At 36.6% G+C, this 20,002-nt stretch overlaps 3 protein-coding genes across 3 annotated transcripts; 1 reads left to right on the top strand and 2 right to left on the bottom strand.

Moving 5' to 3' along the window:
* Positions 1–1,895: 1,895 nt before the first annotated feature.
* LOC105178622 (Tetratricopeptide repeat (TPR)-like superfamily protein) lies at positions 1,896–6,671 on the bottom strand. The gene is made up of 2 exons (XM_020699427.2): positions 3,733–6,671; positions 1,896–2,327 (listed from the first exon to the last, which is right to left on the bottom strand). Exon 1 carries the CDS (start codon positions 6,126–6,128, stop codon positions 5,064–5,066), a length of 1,065 nt encoding a protein of 354 aa, XP_020555086.1. The 5' UTR covers positions 6,129–6,671; the 3' UTR covers positions 1,896–2,327; positions 3,733–5,063.
* A 2,627-nt stretch (positions 6,672–9,298) lies between these two features.
* LOC105178547 (beta-glucuronosyltransferase GlcAT14A) lies at positions 9,299–13,498 on the bottom strand. The gene is made up of 4 exons (XM_011102041.3): positions 12,076–13,498; positions 10,487–10,562; positions 10,273–10,388; positions 9,299–9,982 (listed from the first exon to the last, which is right to left on the bottom strand). Exons 1-4 carry the CDS (start codon positions 12,674–12,676, stop codon positions 9,465–9,467), a joined length of 1,311 nt encoding a protein of 436 aa, XP_011100343.1. The 5' UTR covers positions 12,677–13,498; the 3' UTR covers positions 9,299–9,464.
* A 5,193-nt stretch (positions 13,499–18,691) lies between these two features.
* Positions 18,692–19,780, top strand: LOC105178548 (NDR1/HIN1-like protein 6). The gene has a single exon (XM_011102042.3). It carries the CDS (start codon positions 18,898–18,900, stop codon positions 19,600–19,602), a length of 705 nt encoding a protein of 234 aa, XP_011100344.1. The 5' UTR covers positions 18,692–18,897; the 3' UTR covers positions 19,603–19,780.
* Positions 19,781–20,002: the final 222 nt, after the last annotated feature.

Here is a 20,002-nt window from a genome sequence, read left to right as displayed (position 1 = left end):
CGTGACCAAGGTAGTGAGCTTGTGATTGAGAAAAAGAACACTTGATTTGCTTCGCATATAACTGGTGTTTTCTCAACAATTCCAATATCTATATATCAGTATGTCATCAAAGAACACCAACACAAATTTTCTGAGATCCTTAAACACTTCACTCAGGGAGTGGACTGAAAGTATTTTCAAGTCCCCTTTTTCATTTAGAGCCTTCAAGACAATCTTCTTCCCTGCCTGATTGATAGTTACTTGTAATTGGTAGAAATCCAACTCCACTATTGTTGACACTAAGCTAGTCACACCCCAAGACACAATCATAACCTCCCAGTTTCAGAACACTCACGGGATGTAAGAATTGGTGTCCCTGTATCTCCCAACAGAATGTAGGGCAGATAAACTTGCTCAACATCTTTCCCCCATTAGCCACTCTCACCAACATAGGAGTAGCAGATTCCACCTTATAACTTAATATCTAAATCACTTTTTCATCAATCAAACAGTGATTATTTCCACTGTTAATGATAATATGTATTTCCTTGCCATTAACTGTACCATTGACCCTCAGTGTGTTGCTACTGATGTTCCCACACATAGATGGAAAGAGACAGTGGTATCTTCCTCTTCCTGATGCTTAGCCGAATCCTATAATTTCCCTATATCTTCCTCATAAGTTTTAGCCTCCTCTTCACTCATTAGCATGCAAACATATCTCAATCTGCACCTATGTCCAGGTGTATAGGGCTCATCACACTTATGATAAAGATACTTTTCCTTCTTTGGCCTTCACTTCTGCTTCAGTTAAGAACCTTCTGGTTTGAGGATTCTCCTCTCTAGTTTTGAAGGAAGGTTTGAATGCTGGCTTGTAAGCTTGGTTTTTGTTTGGAGGTTTATAAGAGGTCTTGTCGGGGTTGTTCTTTTGCTGCTGATTGGTCTTTCTGAGGATAGCATTCACCATGGTTTATTGCTTCCTAGCAAGAACAGTAGCTTGGTTTAGTGTGGTGGGCTTCATAGTGGCTACATACCCCTTTATCTCATCCTTTAACCCACTGATAAACTTCATCATAAAGAAGTCCCCATTCAGATTTTTGTTGAATATAAGCATGTGGGATTCCAATTCTTCAAACTTCTCAAATATGCATTCACAGTGGTTTCTTACCGCAACATATTGAACTCAGACATCACCCTCTCATAATCCAAATCCTCAAACTTTTCCAAGATAGCCAGTGTAAGCTCTGTCCAGGAAGGTACCCCCCTCTTTTCAACACTTCCTTGATACCGTAACTTAGCTCTCTCTCCTGCATGTATATTGCAGCAAGGGAAACCTTCTGATCTTTAGGAATGGGAATCATTTGGAAATACCTTGTGCATCTCCTCACCCAGATCCTTGACTCGTCACCATTAAAGAAGGGGAATTCCATCCATTGGATAGAGTTGTAGCCTGTTGAGTTGTCCTGGTTAGAGCTCTCATTCCCAGCTGGTTTTTGTGCAGTGATTCTTATGATGATCGTTTTTCCATGTATGCAGTGAGCTCTTTAGCAAGTATAGACTTGTTCCTATTATATTGTTGTATCTGTTCAACTACACTTTGGAGCTATTGCTGCACAGTGACCATCGTATGCTCCATATTCATTACAACAGCCTGTAACTCATCTTGGGTTTTATTTATATAATCAAGGAGAGCATGCATCTGTTTTTCACTTGCTTTCCTTCTAGCTTTCTCATCCATTAGTATCACCTCTGTTTTCTTTCGAGATTCTTCAATTCTTTTGGTCTAGTTCCGTCAGACATTGTTACCACAGGTCTAAGGTTGGGCTGGCTCTGATACCATTTGTAACATTCAAGAATAAATTCTGGAAAAGACATAAAAACAGAAGGGGATGGGAGAAAAGAGAAGAACACACATGTTGGGAGAAAGGCAGAAACTTAGTTCATTTCACAATAATCCCCAAAAAACGTCTCTCTTCCCTCTTACATGGAGTTACAGTCAAAATCGACAAAAAAGTAAAAAGTGAAAAGCTACAATTAATTTCTAAAAAATTCTTGCTCTGATCTGTTCATCCTCCTTTTAAGCTTCAAAAGCACAAAACAACAACTCCATAACTGTGCCAGCTACGCACCTTCGTTCGCTTCCACGTGTCTACTTGTCGGTCCTTCTAGGGATTTAGCAGCAGAGTTGAAATCCCTAATTTCTTCCCCAATTCGGCCCTAATCCTCCTGAGACGACGTCGTCATCTGTCTGAGAGTTTAATTTAGCCCCAATTTGAATCAAACCTTTGATCGGACAGCTCCCATTATCTTTTCCATCCCATGGTCAGCATCTAAAGTTGCGTTTCTCCCTAAAAGCGTGAGAAAAAGTGAAAGCAAATGAGAACCTATAAGATAGTTTGGTGTTTGGTCAGGGGGCATAGTTGAAAGGAAAGTAAAACTCGATGTATATAAAGCATCTTCAAAGTAAAATTTTATTTCCGCCTAATGGAAAAAATATATAATTATTTTTAGGGTAAACTACAACGACCTTCTCTGATATTTGTCATAATTACGAATACTCCCTCGTTATTGTAGAATTATAAATTTAAAAACTCATAAAAAAAATTGAACGGGATCAATAAAAAGTTTAAAAATTATAAAAAAAGCCTACCCACTTATACTATAAAAAAATTAAAAAATTAAACAATAAATAAAATTATAATTTTTAATTCACAAAGATATTTTAGTTAGCTAGCCACAAAAGATGAATGAAAACCTAATGGATTGAATTAATTAATAGACAACTGTTAAAATTATATAAATATTGATAATATTTCAAACGAGGGGGTATTCGTTAGTATACAAAACTTCAGGGGAGGTCGTTGTAATTTACCCTTATTTTTATCTACTCTATTGCCATATATATATATATATATATATACATATATAATTTCTTTCAATTTTTTCTATCCTTCCGATGATAATACTATACATAATTGCCAAAAACAAGATAACAAAATTGATGAAAGCTACTATATTGAAGACAACAATGAATTTTTTTTATAAAAATTATTCTTGTGCTCGTCTGATAAATATTTTTTTATTAATAAGGTCTTTAAATATTTTATTTACTTATCTTAATATGATATTAATTTATTTATTTTCTAATACAAAATAAAGAAAATGGTTATTCAATAAAATTACAAAAAATAGCCTTTTTCTTCTCAATTTTTTTACTCATACCAGTCAAGTGGAAATATATGAAATTTACTCACTTTCCAATTATACCAAACAACTAGAAAAAAAAAAAAAAAAAAAACAATTATTTTCCCCCTCTCCCCTTTTACTTCCCTTTTCCTCTCATTTCAACGAAATGAAACCTTATATTATTGAAACTGAAACAAGATAATCCTATTCTTTCGGTTCTAATAAGTCCTACTGCAACATCTTTCAAAGTTAAAAATCTCTATGAATCTCGTCACTGGCCCAGTTGGTGAAGAAATCTGCCACTTGATCTCCCTCGCAGTGTATGTGTGTTATTTTCAGTTGCATGTCCACCATAAGCCTCCTCAATTTCATAAGTTGTGCTGTAGTGCCCAATGCACATACTACCACCTCTTTGATATAAGTTGGATAATTGAGAGTGCATCCAATTCAATCCACACATGTGAAAGTTATTACTATGACACAAAATACCTTTCAATACTGCTACCAGGTCGTCTGCTCACATATATTTTGTTCTCACATACTCATTAAAGGCAAAGCAAACCTTACCTTCATAGTCTCAACTCAAGCCACACTACGTTTGCTCCAGCCATGTCCGGTTCCCTCCAGCTGCACCATCAGTACTGACCTTGATCCACTCAAGAGGTGGTTTCATTGACGTCACCTGACAAAGCATGAAACTATTTACAGCAGCTCTAGGTTAATCAGTGAACTTGTTGACGATAGACCACTCTTCCAGAGCTGAAATGTCAACAGCTTAGCCTTATGCAACAAAGTATGAATAACCGATAATCCGAGCAATTATTGCACTAGACCGAAACTTTATCACCTTCTGTTTTGCTGCCTTTCTGGCCCACCATATGAACCACAGGATTAACATGGGCGTTATGGTTCTGATGTGCAGAGCCACAATGGAATTCATTTATGGGATTTGAGCTCTGAATTTGATGCCAAACAAGGACCAATCATCCACATTCGTTCACTTGAAATGAAAGGGTGAGCTACTGTTTCCTCTTGTGTACAACATTGGCAGCGTGAAGCAATGCAGAATCCTTTCCACTTGAGGACATCATCAATTGGATCTACTGGTTTAACAGTCTAAGCCTGAACAAATATTGTTTGAGCGACAGAATCAGGCCAGATACTACTTAGAAAGGCTGCATATCTCTTGTATTTTATGCAGCCAAGCGGTTTTAGTAGAAAATTTTCTGATGGATGATATTTCCCAGTAGCCTAAATCTGATTCAACTGCTTCAACTGGGTGCTGCTTATTTGCTTAACCTTGTGACACTGCTTGGTGCTACTTCACTGTGTCCCAATCACCATTGTGTCTGAGATGTTATTTTTAGATGAAAAAAGTTTCTCCACGCCAAACACATAATCAATAGAGTCGGATGAGATAAGATAGAAAGTATTTGACAGCAAACAAGCACAGTACTCTGCTCTTCAAGATTGTCTCGTTGTTGGATATTAAGATAACATGAAAAGAATAGTAATAGAAGCTCCCTGAAAAAACTAGCAGGGAGAGCAAATTAAAATAATATGAAAGTCTCCTGCTCTTCACTTTCTATCATAGATTCACATTAACATTTTCGTTTCAAGTGTCTAATGACCTATGAAGCAGAATCTTTGAACTCAGAATAAATCCTAGAGGCAGAGGACAAGATGATTTTACAATGATCTGTACCTAAGAAATTTGAGCGGAGACATCCAAGCTCTTTTTTCCTTCTTATTTTCCATTTTCCCTTCTATTGAAGGGGTGATGAGTTCAAGTTCTTGCTATGCTATATCAACAGCCTCCAGTAGCAGGCCGAACTAGCAGGTTTATCTCTTCGATAACCATATGATAAGACTGAAAATTCACTAGTTATGATAGCTAATTATCTGTTCTCATATTGGAAATCCCTTGGAAGAACAGAGTCTTGAAAGAGTTTGTTCATCTCTGTCGAAAATCTCAAAGCCAACTCCATCTTTCCCATCCTCTTCAAACTGAAAATTAGTGCACGATAGATATGAATGGAAGGACGGATCTGCTTATATTTCATCTCATCAAAAACTTTCAGGGCTTCTTCTATGTTCCCTGATCTGCCTAAGCTCTCAATCAAAGCTTTGAAAGTCAAAGCATCAGGTTGAACTCCTCTATCACTCATCTCCTTGAAATGCACCATGAACAAATCTAATCTACCCATCTTCCTCAAGCTGTTTAACACCGTATTATAAGTGACAATATCCGGAACAAGATCAACCGTTTTCATAAAAGTGAATTCACGCAACATGTCATCTACTCGCCCAAGACGACCCAAAATCGCCAAAACAGTGTTATAGGTAAACAGGTCCGGTTTACATTTTAAACTCTTCATATGATCAAATACAAACAAGGCATTGTCAACATGTCCACATTTAGCAAGGGCAAAAATAACCCTGTTCAGAACTACATCAATTCTTGGAAAATCCATTTCACAAACATCTCTGATAAAATTCAACAACATAGCAGGATCATTACGCTTTCCCAAAGCTCTAGCAACAATAAGATACGAAGTAAATCTTACAGAGGCACAAGAAACCAGAAGATCCTTGAAAACTTGAGAGAGGATATCAATATCATTCTTCCTATCTGCAGCTTCCAGAAGGCAATCATATGCACGAGGGCCTAGGAAGATGTGCTTACCGCGTAGATTTTTCGGTATCTTAGCAGCAGCTAGAAGATTTCCAGCAGCGCAGAGGTTTCGAATATAACTGAGACAAACTTCTTCTCTGGAAACAGAATGGTCCTGCCCAGCAGCAAGGATTTGATTCAAGACTTCGTCAGCGGTTTCTTCAACAAAAACTTGGGTCGATAAGGAAAGCCGACTGCCAATTGAATTACTCAGTACACTGAATGGCCAAACCCAAGACACTCTAATGGGGCTGTGTTTAACAAACCCCTGCACTAGGAATACATCCATAAATTGTCAGACTTGATCAGCAAAACATTAAAAAGTGTAAAGATTCCAAAGCACGACCCACACAACACAGCAACATGGATTTTTCTGAAACTTGAAAGGGCTAAAACCCGAGGATGGCCATATTCCTGTGTTGGAAGGCACTGCATATATTTGATACTGTATGCAGCTTATGCCAGGCCATGCGAATTAGCTGTTTAGGCCGTAGGGTCATGGTTAGGGGGATTCGCAGCCCATAGATTGAATTGCGTCGGCGTCGATTTTGGATTTGCAAACAGAAACGTGGTTGGCCGTGAACTGAGGGTTGGACCGAACGATTCTATCAGATGGAGTGATCTTCTCGGGTGGATATTTTGCTGCGTTTGCTTGTTCTTTGCTGTGTATGTATTTGCTGCTCAGGGGCTCTGGAGACGGCAGCGGAGATGGCGGCGAGATAAACAAAAGGAAGCGAGAAAGACCAGAAACAAAGTAAAAAGAACATAAAGGGAAAGGAGATAAAGGGTCAGAAGCCAAAACTTTGGTAAGACAAGTGATTTTTATACAAAAGGTTCGTCAGTCGAGCAGAATAAAAAATGGGTAGTATATATAATAAATACATAATAATTAAATTGATTAGGGTTTGAACGGAAAATATTTTAAAATAAATTAATTAATTAAAAATTATTTTATTCATATTTATTAAAAAAATATTTATTTTTTATTTATTATTTTACTTGTTATTTGTCAATAAAAAATATTCTTCCATAAAATGTAATAAATTTTATATTGATTAATATATGTTTACATTTATTTTTTTAAAGATACTAATTCCATTTAATAATACTTCCACTAACTGATATAAGTGTTGATTCATACACAATATTTAAATTTGTGTTATTGTAAAATAAAAGTTATTTTATTAGTTAATCAAATAATAATGTGTAAACAAAATAATATAATTGAATGATATAGCAAATAAAAGATAAAAATTTTAAATATTTATATATGTGAAGTGCAAATTTAATTGGTATTAAATTATTTATAAACTCCAATATCAATTTTAAAAAAGATAAAGTTGAATTAAGATTATTATGATAAAAGCAAATTAGTAAAAAAATAAAGTTGAATTTATTTATAAAAAAATAAAAATAGCTGGAAGCACGTTGATCATTTCAAAAGTAGAAATTAACGTTCCAAACATTTTAAAACTATTTTTTTAAAATTAGAATTTGAAAAACAAAATTATAAAGCGCTCTGCTAAGTCGCTTTTGCATCCTTTGAATTACGTTGGTTATGTATAACGTAACTTTAAATTTTTTAACAATTTTAATTATCCATTTAAGTTCATTTAACTTCAGTTAGGAAAGGAGTTTAAGTTGTAGTTTTATAGCCCTCATTTCCTAATAATAAATTAATTTCAATAACTATGCTTCATACTCGATATGAATTTACTTGATTGATCAATATAAGAAATTCTTTTCTATTTAACAATCTCTACGGCTATAGACTTAAAAAATCTAAACAATCTCAAAGCGTATAGGAGATATCGTTGTCATATACTGACAATGAACTAATTATTTTTTGAAAACTACCCTCCATAATACATGCTCCGACTGCACTAAACAATGCTTATAAGGGCCATATCAAAAGACAAGGTAACCTTTTTAAGATTCAAGATACAGTTTTCATACGCATACGACTATCATGATTCCTCAAGTTTGAGAATTAATCCTGTATTATCGGAATAGTTAATCATACCGACCAAGCTTCCATGGCTTTCATATGAGGATTCTCGGAGTTAATTCAGCAAAAATAGCTTGGCGGAGGAATTATCGAGAGTTTTCTGGACCTAAGTGGAGGATCTCGTATTGAAAAAGATAGAGGTTTCTAAGCACGTCGAAAAATTAAATCTGAACTGGAAATGACCTTTCAGGGTCCTATAGCTTACAGATAACTGGGGAAGATAAGTTTTCTCAAAGTTTTCTCAGTTTTGGAACTTCGAGAACTTGAAGAAATTCTACACCTAAAGCAAATGCTCGGTAGTCCTATAGGAAAAAAATATTTTGACTAAACTTCTTGTAGTAACGACGAATTATGCAAGTTCTTCACTTCACCATATTTCTTGTAGTGGTGTCAATTGAAATTTTTTATAACGATTAATGTCATGATATGAATTATCTTTCTTTTTTTTTTTTTTGAAAAATGGAGAAAAAAAAATATTTTTGTATAAATCCTAATTATATTGTTCGAATATACTGATAGTGTAATAGTATAAACTTCAAGCACAAGCCAAATTTATTTATTTTAGGAGTAAAAAACATTTGGTAAAATTTTCATTGTTGGAGGGGTCAAATAATTATATATATATTACGAACACATGTAAATTCTGGTTGTTCACCTCTTCTTGAACTAGTTGAGCAGGGCTAAAACCCAGATGTCTAATAAGGCAAATGAAAAGATGGGACTTTTCAAGTGATGTCCTACCTCCACTTTGAAATTTAAACGAGTCTTGTCCAGTAAACTCGAAATTTAGGGAGTTTGTTACCTACTACTGACAGGCCAGACGCTGTAGATTTAGGGAGAATTTTTTAGAAATTTTTTTGTATAGTGTATCTCAAGATGTTGAAAATGTATATAATGTGGAATTCTTATTATTTGTTGAGTTAGGATCTGTTGTATTGAATTTGTTTGGAGCCCTATCAAATTAGTATAAATATAGGGATCACCAACATTGCTCATGTGCCACCAAGTTCAGACCTATTGGGCGGATCAATGAAGGTTCATTTTCTTTATTTTTGAGCTTTTAAAAAAAATGACGGTAAGAAAACACTCATAATAAGCATTTTATAACATTATCTCTTTTAATTATTATGACATTGCATCTCTACAAATTTCAAAATATTATTAGGAGTATTTTGGTTCGATAAGAATTAAGATGATGAGGGACAAAATAAAAAATTCACTTATTTTAATTAACGTCAACGTTTTTTATTCATTCAAAATCCTAATGACAAAAGTATAAATTGTAAATTGAAGATTTTGTAACTTATAATTTTTTTTTGGGAGAAAGAATAATTTCATATTTTTTAAGAGATTTACGTGTAATTAACCCTATGTTTCTTTTTTTGTTTTTTCAATATATATATCTATTCTTCATTAAGAAGTAAAGGAAATAGTTAGCTAGAAAAAAAAAATAAATAAATAAAATCCATTTTTCAGGAAAAGAAAACAAAATTCTACATTGCACAAATTCTATCAACAATTAATGTACATTTCAACCATCCAACTTTCCTTGTGAGAGAACACTACTTGCTTGGAAAAATTGCAAACAGCTTCTCATCTGTATGCACTGCGCATCTCTCATCCCTGCGTGGAACACTGCTTACTGCGAGAATCTTCAGATAACAATTTCTTCATGAGCTCTTGCAACCTCTCAGCACCTGGTCCAGGCCTAAACACCGAATCGTCACCACGCACAGAGCAAGGATCGGCACCACCGTCAGAGCTACCTATACACCAGGCTCCTCGAGCAAAACGATTCGTCCGGCCAAGTAACTCTTTATCGATCTTGTCCAAAACTGGATCATCCTTGTGAAACTTCCTAGCGAATGGGGCGCTGCTGTTTATCATTTTGCTGAAGTCCTTGAGAGTTAATGATCTGGGGTGCTGCTTTGGTGGAGTGTCCCAAGCAATGTAGTGGAGATCATGACTTATGGCGGTGTGCTGAAACTCTTCAGTGTTGCAAATAACCGTGTGGAAATAGCCTTCGGGAGACGAGATGAAATTTGCGTAATACATGAGGATAGTTCGGGGAAGGTTATCCCAGCCCCATATGCAATATTCTACAAATGAGCGGGTTAGAATCACCCAGGCGGAACCTGTCGAAGAAACAAAATTCCAGCTCAAACCTTATTCACAAAGCATCATTTCGTACTGTTGTTCCAGAAATTGGTAAGCTAGCAAACTTGCAAATTAATCAGAATGCAGTAAAAACACCTTTCAGTTCTAATGAAGGATTTAAATGTACGCATGAGTTTCTTATCTTTGCCAGTCAATCTAATGTGCAATCTAAATGATACCAAGATTCATGAATGCAAGAGAATTTATAAATTCATAATAATAGTTAGTGCAAGAACTCAACCCCGCCAGATTGGTATAAGAGACTCACCAGTAAACAACTTAAAAGATGTCGGTAGAGACCGGCGTTGAGTAGTCCAAGCAATATCAGATTTTTTAGACAAATAGAGACCCGGATCAATTATGATGGGCTTTGCTCTCTGGTTCCTGAAAAAGTGTGATCATAGCCAAAGTGGAAAAATGAAATCCATGAGTTGAATCAAAACAACCATACCACACCTTTCCATGAATGTCTAGGTACTTACAGTTTCCACCCATATATCTGTGTATGCTCGATAAAGTTCAGATTTCGGGACACATTTGATAGAACATAAAGCAGATCTGCAAAATCAGAAGACATTGTTTCAATCTCTCAGATGATATACTGAAAACTTATTGGAAACCCACACAAAACCAAACTACCTTTGGAGAATATATTAGAAATAGTCCTCTCTCTTGTATAACTAGCATATTCATCGATACAATAATTGCAAGAAAAAGCATACAGAATGTCATCTACAGCATACTGCTGTCTTGTTATCAACTAAGAAGCTTTATTTCAATACAAGAACTCAGAAAGCATTGGCAGCAGAATATATTGTGAACAAGCATCGCACAAAAGGTAGCAAATCATAAAAGTTATTGGAACTAGCACTATACCAAAGATAACATAAAGGGTTCTATGATAAGGTAACTTTAAGGAGTTTAAGATAATAAATTTTCATCATATTGTAGGATACTGATGGAGTATTCCAGAAATATAGATATAACTAGAACATCAGGAATTAAAGTTCTTCAAGCAATATTTTCAGGGAAAAACATATGTCTAGGAAATATAAGCTTATGTGTGAGAATATCTATTATGTCGAGTAACGTGCACAGTCTGTATCTCATTTTACAAAGTAGTATTTTTGTCTATCTGCAAACATACGAGGAGATCAAAATATTGAGAAACTTGAAACTCTAGCAAAATTGTAGGTTCACAGGATTTTGGTCATTTAGAACATGATGATAGCAGATCGTTGCTTCAAGCTACTGGCAAACTTAACTTGTAATATACAAATTATTTTGAGGAAAAGTACTGAGGAAGACATGATAGAGCTCTAGAAAAACATTGAAGTAAAGTATCAGTGAAGTATAAACTACACAGTTCACTCTAATCATTTATCCCGACGAATCAAAAACCAAGAATTTACACAATTCAAGCTGTTATTTCAGCTTCTACCCACATCCTTGAAGCAGAGTATCAATAAGAACCTGAAAGCCTTTTTTGGTTCTTGTTAGAGGTACTGTGAATAGCCAAACTACATCCATAATATTGCCATGCTGACTCGTGAAGCCAAAATTAGCCGCATCACCATTCTCCCAGAATGAATTTTCTGGATTCATCACCTTATTATCTTTTAATATTGTCGCAAGACAATGACTGAACTGAGATAACATTTCAAAAGACTTTGAAGCTGGAGTAAGTGAAAAGTTCAAGAGGATACTTGTCCAAATATCCAAACTTGACAAGGATTTTAAGACCAAAAGGTCGTTATAATACTGTCATCACACTTCCCTATTTTCAGCCCCGATTCTTGCTGATACCATCTTTGAATATAAAAGAATGTCAATCACTATCAAACACATAAAGGATATCAATCATACTGGTCTACTTAACTAGTTCAGCAACAGGTCATGCCTAATAGTTTGTCATCCACATAATTTCACCATCTGGAGAGAAGGTGTCGTCACAATGTAAACAAAATTAAAAATCTTGCACGTAACTACTCTTCGAAAAGGTATGACCATAAAGAATGCCATAGCACAATGTGATAATGGGTGAAAGTTACTTCAGAAGCAGAGAACTGACCATCTTGAGTCACAAGAGGATAATCAGAAGCGCTCAGATTAATAAACCAATCCCAGTTCAAGCTCTCTTTCAGTAGAAGTGCTATAGCTTGGAGTGTACAAGCAATCATTGTCGGACCTTTGTACGTCACCAAATTGGATTGAGCCATCACATGGACATTCTCCACCTCATTAAATGTCAGGTCATTCTTCACCGAAATTGTCAAATTTAACCTCTCCTTTGGCGGAGCCTCAAGATCCATGTGAAGAATGTACTGATTTCTGGGATGATAAACAGCTTGCAATGTCCTCATCATCCTCTGGCTGTCCCCTTTTGTTCCTGAAATTAGATAAGCAAGTCGTGGTGGCTCCAACCGCGAGGTCTCAGTGGATTCAAACGACTCCCTTAAATCAGATTCTATGAAATACCCATCTGAGTCCTCAGAATCAGCAAATGACATAATGTCAAATTGCAACTGATCTCGGCCATACGGTGACAAGTACAATCCAAATATGGTAGCAGTAAATAGAGTGATTGACACAAGCAAACTCACAAAGAACGGTATTTTCCATCTTCTGTCACTAAACACCCTTCCTGGATGAGAATTAACATTTTTCCTCATTTCTTTCTCCTAATTTTAGAACCAGCCTCTCAATTGTTCCTAATCACTAGAGAGAACGAGGGTGAAAAAAAATTAGAGAGCTTTACCCTGTGAAAACTCAAAGCTGTTTTCTCCAATGTAAAATGCTTTTCAGGATATCAAAATTGAGCTACAGCAACTCGATCCCTGAATCTCCACCGACAAAAGAAACAACTTTCTTCGGGCATCCCCAGATGTAAAGGGTGACAAAAACTTTTCTTAAACAACCATAAATCAAGGGGCGAAAGCCAAACACAAACAAGAATGCCAACAGTCAGATAAGCTGAAAACGTAAATACTAAAGGAAGTACTCAACTCAAACCTAAGCCTCCTACCTCCCAGCAACCACTTCTCTTAGATCCAATCACCATAAACAACAATATGATAAAGACTATATAACAAAACGCCAAATGGGTTTTCCCAAGATTCAATCTTTTTTCAAAAAGTTGGGATTTTGCACCAAGCAAAAACCTTCCCCCCTCTCAAATATGAACTACATGCAGAGCCCCACAAGCTTTTACACAGCAACAAGAAATAAGAGAGATGAAGATTCCTTACTACAACCAAAGCGGCAAAGCTAGAAATAAAAGGCAGAATTCTGGTACCATTTGAAGTTTTTGGTCAAGAAAAGAGTAAAGTTTGGGTGAGCTGAGAAAGAGGGGGAGAGAGAGAGGACCGTACAGATTGCTTAAGATGTGGGTTTTGAATTATTAATACCATATTTATTAAGTTAAGTAGTACAATTAGATTTGTGTAGATGCTATAATGGTGAAGTATGAAAAATCTGAGGCTGGTGGTTTAGGCTTAAGATCCGGGGGAGTACAACAACAATATGGACAAACTTCGATAGCAAGGGTGGGTTTCATTATACCTTGTGCCTATTTTGGCCACAGTATTAGTTTTCCTAATTTATCCCATCATTATTTGGTTATGATTTTCTATATTATCAAAGTATGTCAAATTTACTTATTTGAACTTTAAAATATTCTCATAGTAATAAAAACATATTCAAACTAATTTGTGATTCACTACAAATTGAAGTAGGGAAAAATCTAAATACCTTTTTGGTTTTAATTTTGAATTTTTAATTTCTGAAGCAGTAAAAAAAGTCATATTCTTTAACAAGTATTCTCACTTGAAATGTTTTTATCTCATTTTCATTTCAATCATTATTTTTTATATATTACATATATAGAGTTTTTTTCAAATAATTAATGTTATAAACTATTAATATATATTTTTCTTTTCATAGAGGTTTGATATGTCATCACTAACATATTTTAAATTATAAAGAATATAAGTATCAATTTCATTCGCAGGAAAGGTAACTCGCTAGGTAGGTTTTCAAAACTTTAAAGTGATGGCGTTCTTTTCTCCACTTGAATTGGTGGACCTTCCTCGACACCTTGGAGAAGGGTAGACTTCTCTCTACGGGTTTGGAGATGAAATGACTGGAGGCAACTATTCTGCCAGCCAACTATTGGAAATTGTTAATGGTGGTGGGTGGTTTCATTTTGTGAATAGATCATATCTTGTCGAGGTTGACCTTTATAACTCATTACGTGGCCATGAGCTAAGGAAGCATCCATCTTAGATGCCGAAAGTGCTTAAGGGATTGGCCTTCATGCAAAACTTCCTCAAGACCCCAAAAATTTCAGCTATGTTAGCAATGTGATCTTCAGCTCGCCGGTTTTTGAGCAACATATCGTCTACATATGCTTCCATGTTGTGTCTCTCCTATTGGCCTAACATTCTCTTCACCAGCCTCTGATATGTAGCTGTTCTAAGAATAGGTGACCAAAAAAGCTAATTAGATTACTTCTTCCGTAATCTATTTTACAAATTCTTTTTCGAGTGTAATATTGAATAAAATTCATTTGGCACAATTTTTGTCGTATTCATTTATTGCTTTATATATATGCGCGTCATGGACAAAGTCCACAAACCATTAACAACTAATAAAGTTAGCTTGTGCATTTGATGGAACTCATGAAACCAACTTTTAGGGGTTGGTCGAAAACGTTTCAAATCGAGAACCTCGAGATAAGACATCTTGAGTTTTATAGAGACTTGCACTATGTAATGTATCCATATGATGGTTTCATATTTTATTGACGACAAACGTGTAATGTATATACACTATTAGTGGTTGGTTGACAAGAATTATCAAACCGATTGAACTGACTGGCAAGGAGTTGTCATATGAAAGCTTAAGTTGCAATCTGCCTCCCTAGAAGCTAGGAGCTCCTTATGTTGAGCCTCGAGCTACATGTTCCTATGCAACAAGTCTTTCACTTCAAAAAAATATCTTCCTCTCTTGATCACGCACCTCTTGATCTTTGGCAACCAACTGCCGATAGCTTTGATACTAAGCACGCAACATTTCATTTTGTCATTCAACTCCCTCACTCGAGCCTTTGCTACTTTGGCTTTCTCTTCCACTTTGGAAACTTGCTCACAGAAATTAGCAGCTTGGAGAGTCACACCATGTAAAATCTGACTTGCCTGGCAAACTTAAAGGTTACAAGGTATCAGAAAGAGAATAACATAGAGCTAGTAAATGAGCAAGAAGAAATCTTTACGCCCATGAGAAATTTGGCCCCATGAGGTTCCATCTCAGGTAGAGGGTTCAACGAAAGCTTCATCTGGTCCAGGGGCAAGAGAATTCTACGGTACAAGTCACACTGCCCGTAACAAAGCCCAAGGCAGAAGAATTTTTATGAACATTCCAGTTGGGGTGAAGTATGGGAGTAGGATTTGCAGACTCCGTAGGAGATTCCCTAGTAGCCAACCAGGTCTCCCTCATCTCTTTGAGCAAATCTTCCATCATTTTCAGCTGCCTCTTCATAGGTGTGTACTTCTCCATGGGGACTTAGACAAAACTCTCTTCTAGTTCAACAATTACTTCGGGCTCCAGATGAGAAGAAATCTTGGTTTTTTCTTGCTAACATTACCCTTCGAGGCCCTGCTAACTTTCTTAGCAGGGGTAGTAGTCCTTGGCTCAGAAATTGAGATTCTCGTGTGGCCAAGGAGCTGAGAGGAAGGTCATTGCCTTCGTCATCCACCTCATCAGAGTCATCAGCGCCTATCAACATCATCTTGAGCCTAGTAGAGATGCCGACAGTTGGAGAACTTCCCATCCCACCTTCAACAATAACTTTAATGCGAGTCACGACAGTAGTAGAAGACATTGGGGGCATAGTAAAAGAGTTAGACAAAACAACAACATCATCATAATCACTTAGATCACTAGAAGGAGAGGGTACCCTGGCCGAGATAGGGGCCACAATAGATCCCTGAGAAGAAGATGCTTTCAGACTATGGTAAGCACTCATCCGAAAAACTACGCGAAGCCATCACAATGTTCGTTGAAGACAAGCGCAATAAATGTCAATAAGCAAAATGAAAAAACTCAATCAACACCGAAAAAACAGAGGAAGAAGTATACCAAGATATGACGCATCCAAGCAAAAGTAGGCTGGAGACAGGCTAACTATAGAAAAAACTTGCTCGTTCATAATAACCTTATAATCATATTCATATCTAAGAAACCTTTCCCACAAGAAGGTATCATCCCATGAGATAGGCCCCAAAGGTATTAAGAGGAGGTTCGGACTAACCCAGGGCTTATCAAGAGGAGGGCAAACATAGAAAAACAATTGTTTCCTTTCTATATACGATCGCTTGTTATTGCTCACTAACTTCAGCCCCTTTCTTCTATTTAGATAGAACAAACCTTTCTCACCTATACTAAGGTTCGATTGGTGAAGGGCGCAAAATTATCAACCGAAAGATCAATACTTAAGTAAGCCATCAAATTTACAAAGGCAGAGATGGTTCCAAAAGAAACTCGGAGTAAGTTAGGTTATACACAAATGTAAACGGTCAAGAATCCCCTCAATTTAAGGATGTAGAGGTAGACGAAGATCAACCTCAAAATCGGCAAAAAACAAAATCCTATACTCGATAGTGGGAATATGTATGCAGTCACCAGGCATGGGTTGAATAATCTCATAACCCTCATGTATATGAAACTTAGGACGCAAAAGATCAATGTCTGCGTCACTCAAGGAAGACGATAAGGAGAGAAAAAGATAGTCAGAACCCCTGGATTCATCATGGATCAAGTCCCCATTTCATAGTTTATGGCAGGAAATTCATACATTGGATCCGTAATCGAATCGAAACTGAACAAACCTATAGGAGCACTAGTGATCTTCGTATCACTTGAAGAACCAGACTGCAACATAGCAAGTGGATGATCTAAAAACTCAGGGAGAAGAGGTGAAGGGATACTATCCTGATGAGAAGAAAGGAAAAAAGGTGTTGGCCTTAGGGAGTTGCAAACCTTAGAATTCTCATGAGCAAGAGAGTTGGAAAGGAAGGGTTTCTTAACAAGGAAGAATCAACACATAAAGGAAAGGAAGGGTGCAAAAACCAAAAAACCCACAACGATTCCTTTTGGACACGACCCTGCAAAAAAAGTCACTATTTAGCACCTATTAATAAATGACTAGTTGGTAGACCCAGGTATGCAGTCGGTGACGAAGCTGCCCAAAAATTTTTGAATTTCATCACCAAAACTCAAGACGACGAATTATGCAAAGAGACACGACTGCAAAAAGGAAAAAGTTCAAAGGTCTCGTGATTCTACTTACCCGACCTTAGTATAGATAAATTTGGTAAGTGGGAGAACTTCTGATTTGGGTTTATCTCCTACATTCTTTATTGAGACCTTCATCACTCAAAAAGAGACCTACAAAGATCAAGATAAACAATATTAGTGAAGGTATATATATAATATGAAAATAGGACCTTAGAGGACCTATGATGGGAAAGTATCCGAAGGTCGCCTAAGTCCTCTGAAGACAAAGGACAAAGTGTCAGAAAAGCAGTATCAGAGCCGCCTGAACTACTCTACCCGCACAGTGTTGGTCCCTTGGATCACCTCCTGTCCTTATCAGCTGCCTTGGTACAATCCATGGCTATCCACCGAATTAAAATACGATCCAACAGATCATATCACATTGTACAAATCCACACTTATATAACCAGGTTCGAACACCCTATCTAACTCATACATTCACTACATATTCTTGGGTTTCCTTACTGACTTGACTGTCAGAGAATCATCGCTAGAATTCCCTCCGACTTGGCTCTAACGTGTGTTTCTCTTGTAGATTCTCAATGACAATCCTCCATCTTGCGAATAGTTGACCGCGAGACCTTTGGAGCCCTTCTGCACACCTACCGATACCTTCCTGTTTCCAGGATACAATAGTTATGGTAGGTGCTTCATTATCTCCGAGGGGTAAGCCACATTCTCGATTTCTATGATTCGTCATTACCACTCGGCACAATATTTCCACAGATGATTCCAATGATACTTACTAGATTTCAACCCCAATAAATTGTAAGTTGGGAACAAGGTCTTGCACATGAATTGAGTAGCAAGGTACCTGCAAAAGAGGATTAGGACTCCACCAGTCCAATCAATAATAGAAACAAAACGAAAAGCACAACTTGTGAGAAAAAGGTCATTGGCTGAACAAGACTATATTTTGGGCCAATGACCTTTTTTCAGCACAAATTGATACAACTTTTGGGCCAAGAAATAAAATTTGTGAATAATTCTCACATAATTAAATAAAATATTCGGTACGTAGAAACATTTTGTATGTGTAGAAGAACATCATTATCAAATAATAATAGAAATAGATTAAAAAATTCAAAGTAGTAATTTTTATTCATTACAATTGAAAATTTTCCATATCTAATTTTTTTTACCAAAAAAAAATTTAATTTTGAAAATGAAAATATATATGATCATGCATAGCACCAGTTCTACTTTGATATATTACAACCTATAAGATTATATGTTCAACTGCTGAATGCATGTTGCAATAATCAAGACCAGTTTTGTACAATATATTATGTATCAAGTTTCTTTGGTAATTGCCTCTTGCATATCTATACCGCACATATCTAACAAAGTCCTTGATAAACGGAGCAGTCTCACAATTGTGAGCTCTCTTTTTCCTCCCTTTCTCTTTGCGTCTCCTCTCTCTCAGTCTCGCCGGCTCGCTCCCTCTTGATATGCAAGGAAAGTAACAGAGGCTTTCCTCTATTCCTCCTCTTTGTGTGGTGGATATCCATCTCTCTGGTGCATCTGTTATGGTTGATGTCCACCAAAACCTTTTTCGATGACTGCATCTACAACCCAACACGTTATGCTCCCAGGAAGCCGGAATCCAGGCAGCACCGGGGCTCCTATCTACCATCACGATGTCCCTGGATACAGCTCCAATTACCGAAAGAAGTCGGGAGGAAAAAACTGCTTTAGGTGCATTTGTTGCTGTTGTTGCTGCCTCTTGCTACTCATTTTCAGTCTTGCCATCCTTACTTTCTTTCTGTACAACATGTACAAGCCAAAAGTCCCTTCATACAATATAGAGGACCTTCAGGTCAAATCCTTTGATCTACAGCCTGACTCCATCCTCAAAACTGAGATTTTGGTAAATGTCAAAGCTGACAACCCAAATAGCCACATCGGGTTTACATATGGCAACGACAGCTCTGTTGATGTTGTCTATTCTGATACCAATCTTTGCACCGGAAAACTCCCATATTTCTATCAGGGCCACGAAAACACGACTTTAATGATGATTGATTTGGTAGGGGAAAGTGAGCTTGGATCGGGAGTTCAGGAGGATTTTGCACAACGTCAAAAGGAAGGGAAGATTCCATTGCTTGTGAAGGTAAAGGTACCCCTAAGAATCGTGATTGGAAACATGCCACTCAGGCAATTCAAGGTTTTTCTCAATTGTTCTCTTGTAGTTGATAACCTGACTCCAAACAAGAAAGTTGGGGTCCTATCAAGTAACACTACACTTTATTTTGAGTTCTGAGGTTCACAATAAAAACCAATACTTGTTTGGGTCTCTTGGTTCTTGGCCTACAACCCACCATCAGAGAACGTATTGCATGGGATTTATAAACAAAAATTCAATTGCATTTATAAGATAACTTAGCTAGAAAATAGCATTGGCTATGTGCGTATACAAGAATATTTGAAGGTAAATTAATAAGTAGGGTTAAAGGTAATTTTCGTTCCCTAATTTCAGGTTATTCTCATTTTAGTCCCCTAAGTTACTAGGGTTCCATTTTAATTCCGTAAAACTCAAAAAATCTCAATTTTAATACAAAGTTGATCGGAAAGTTGAATTACTCGGCGGGGACTTGTATTGTGATTGGCTGAAAAAATGATGTGGTGAAGACATGGCCTGAAGTTAGGGAACTAAAACGAGA

Source organism: Sesamum indicum, linkage group LG12 (assembly GCF_026168435.1).
Source record: "Sesamum indicum cultivar Baizhima isolate 11 linkage group LG12, ASM2616843v1, whole genome shotgun sequence".
Taxonomy (NCBI): Eukaryota; Viridiplantae; Streptophyta; class Magnoliopsida; order Lamiales; family Pedaliaceae; genus Sesamum; species Sesamum indicum.
Note: the sequence above shows the minus strand (reverse complement) of the source record. Positions and strands in the feature narration are given on the sequence as shown.

What these genes read in the sequence shown, in the direction of transcription:
- LOC105178622 (XM_020699427.2), bottom strand. Translation starts at nt 6,128, where the DNA reads ATGGATGTATTCCTAGTGCAGGGGTTTGTTAAACACAGCCCCATTAGA.
- LOC105178547 (XM_011102041.3), bottom strand. Translation starts at nt 12,676, where the DNA reads ATGAGGAAAAATGTTAATTCTCATCCAGGAAGGGTGTTTAGTGACAGA. An exon ending in CAGATATATGGGTGGAAACT is followed by an intron (nt 10,389 to 10,486) that starts GTAAGTACCTAG and finishes ACACTTTTTCAG; the next exon opens with GAACCAGAGAGCAAAGCCCA. An exon ending in ATCTTTTAAGTTGTTTACTG is followed by an intron (nt 9,983 to 10,272) that starts GTGAGTCTCTTA and finishes TTTCTTCGACAG; the next exon opens with GTTCCGCCTGGGTGATTCTA.
- LOC105178548 (XM_011102042.3), top strand. Translation starts at nt 18,898, where the DNA reads ATGACTGCATCTACAACCCAACACGTTATGCTCCCAGGAAGCCGGAAT.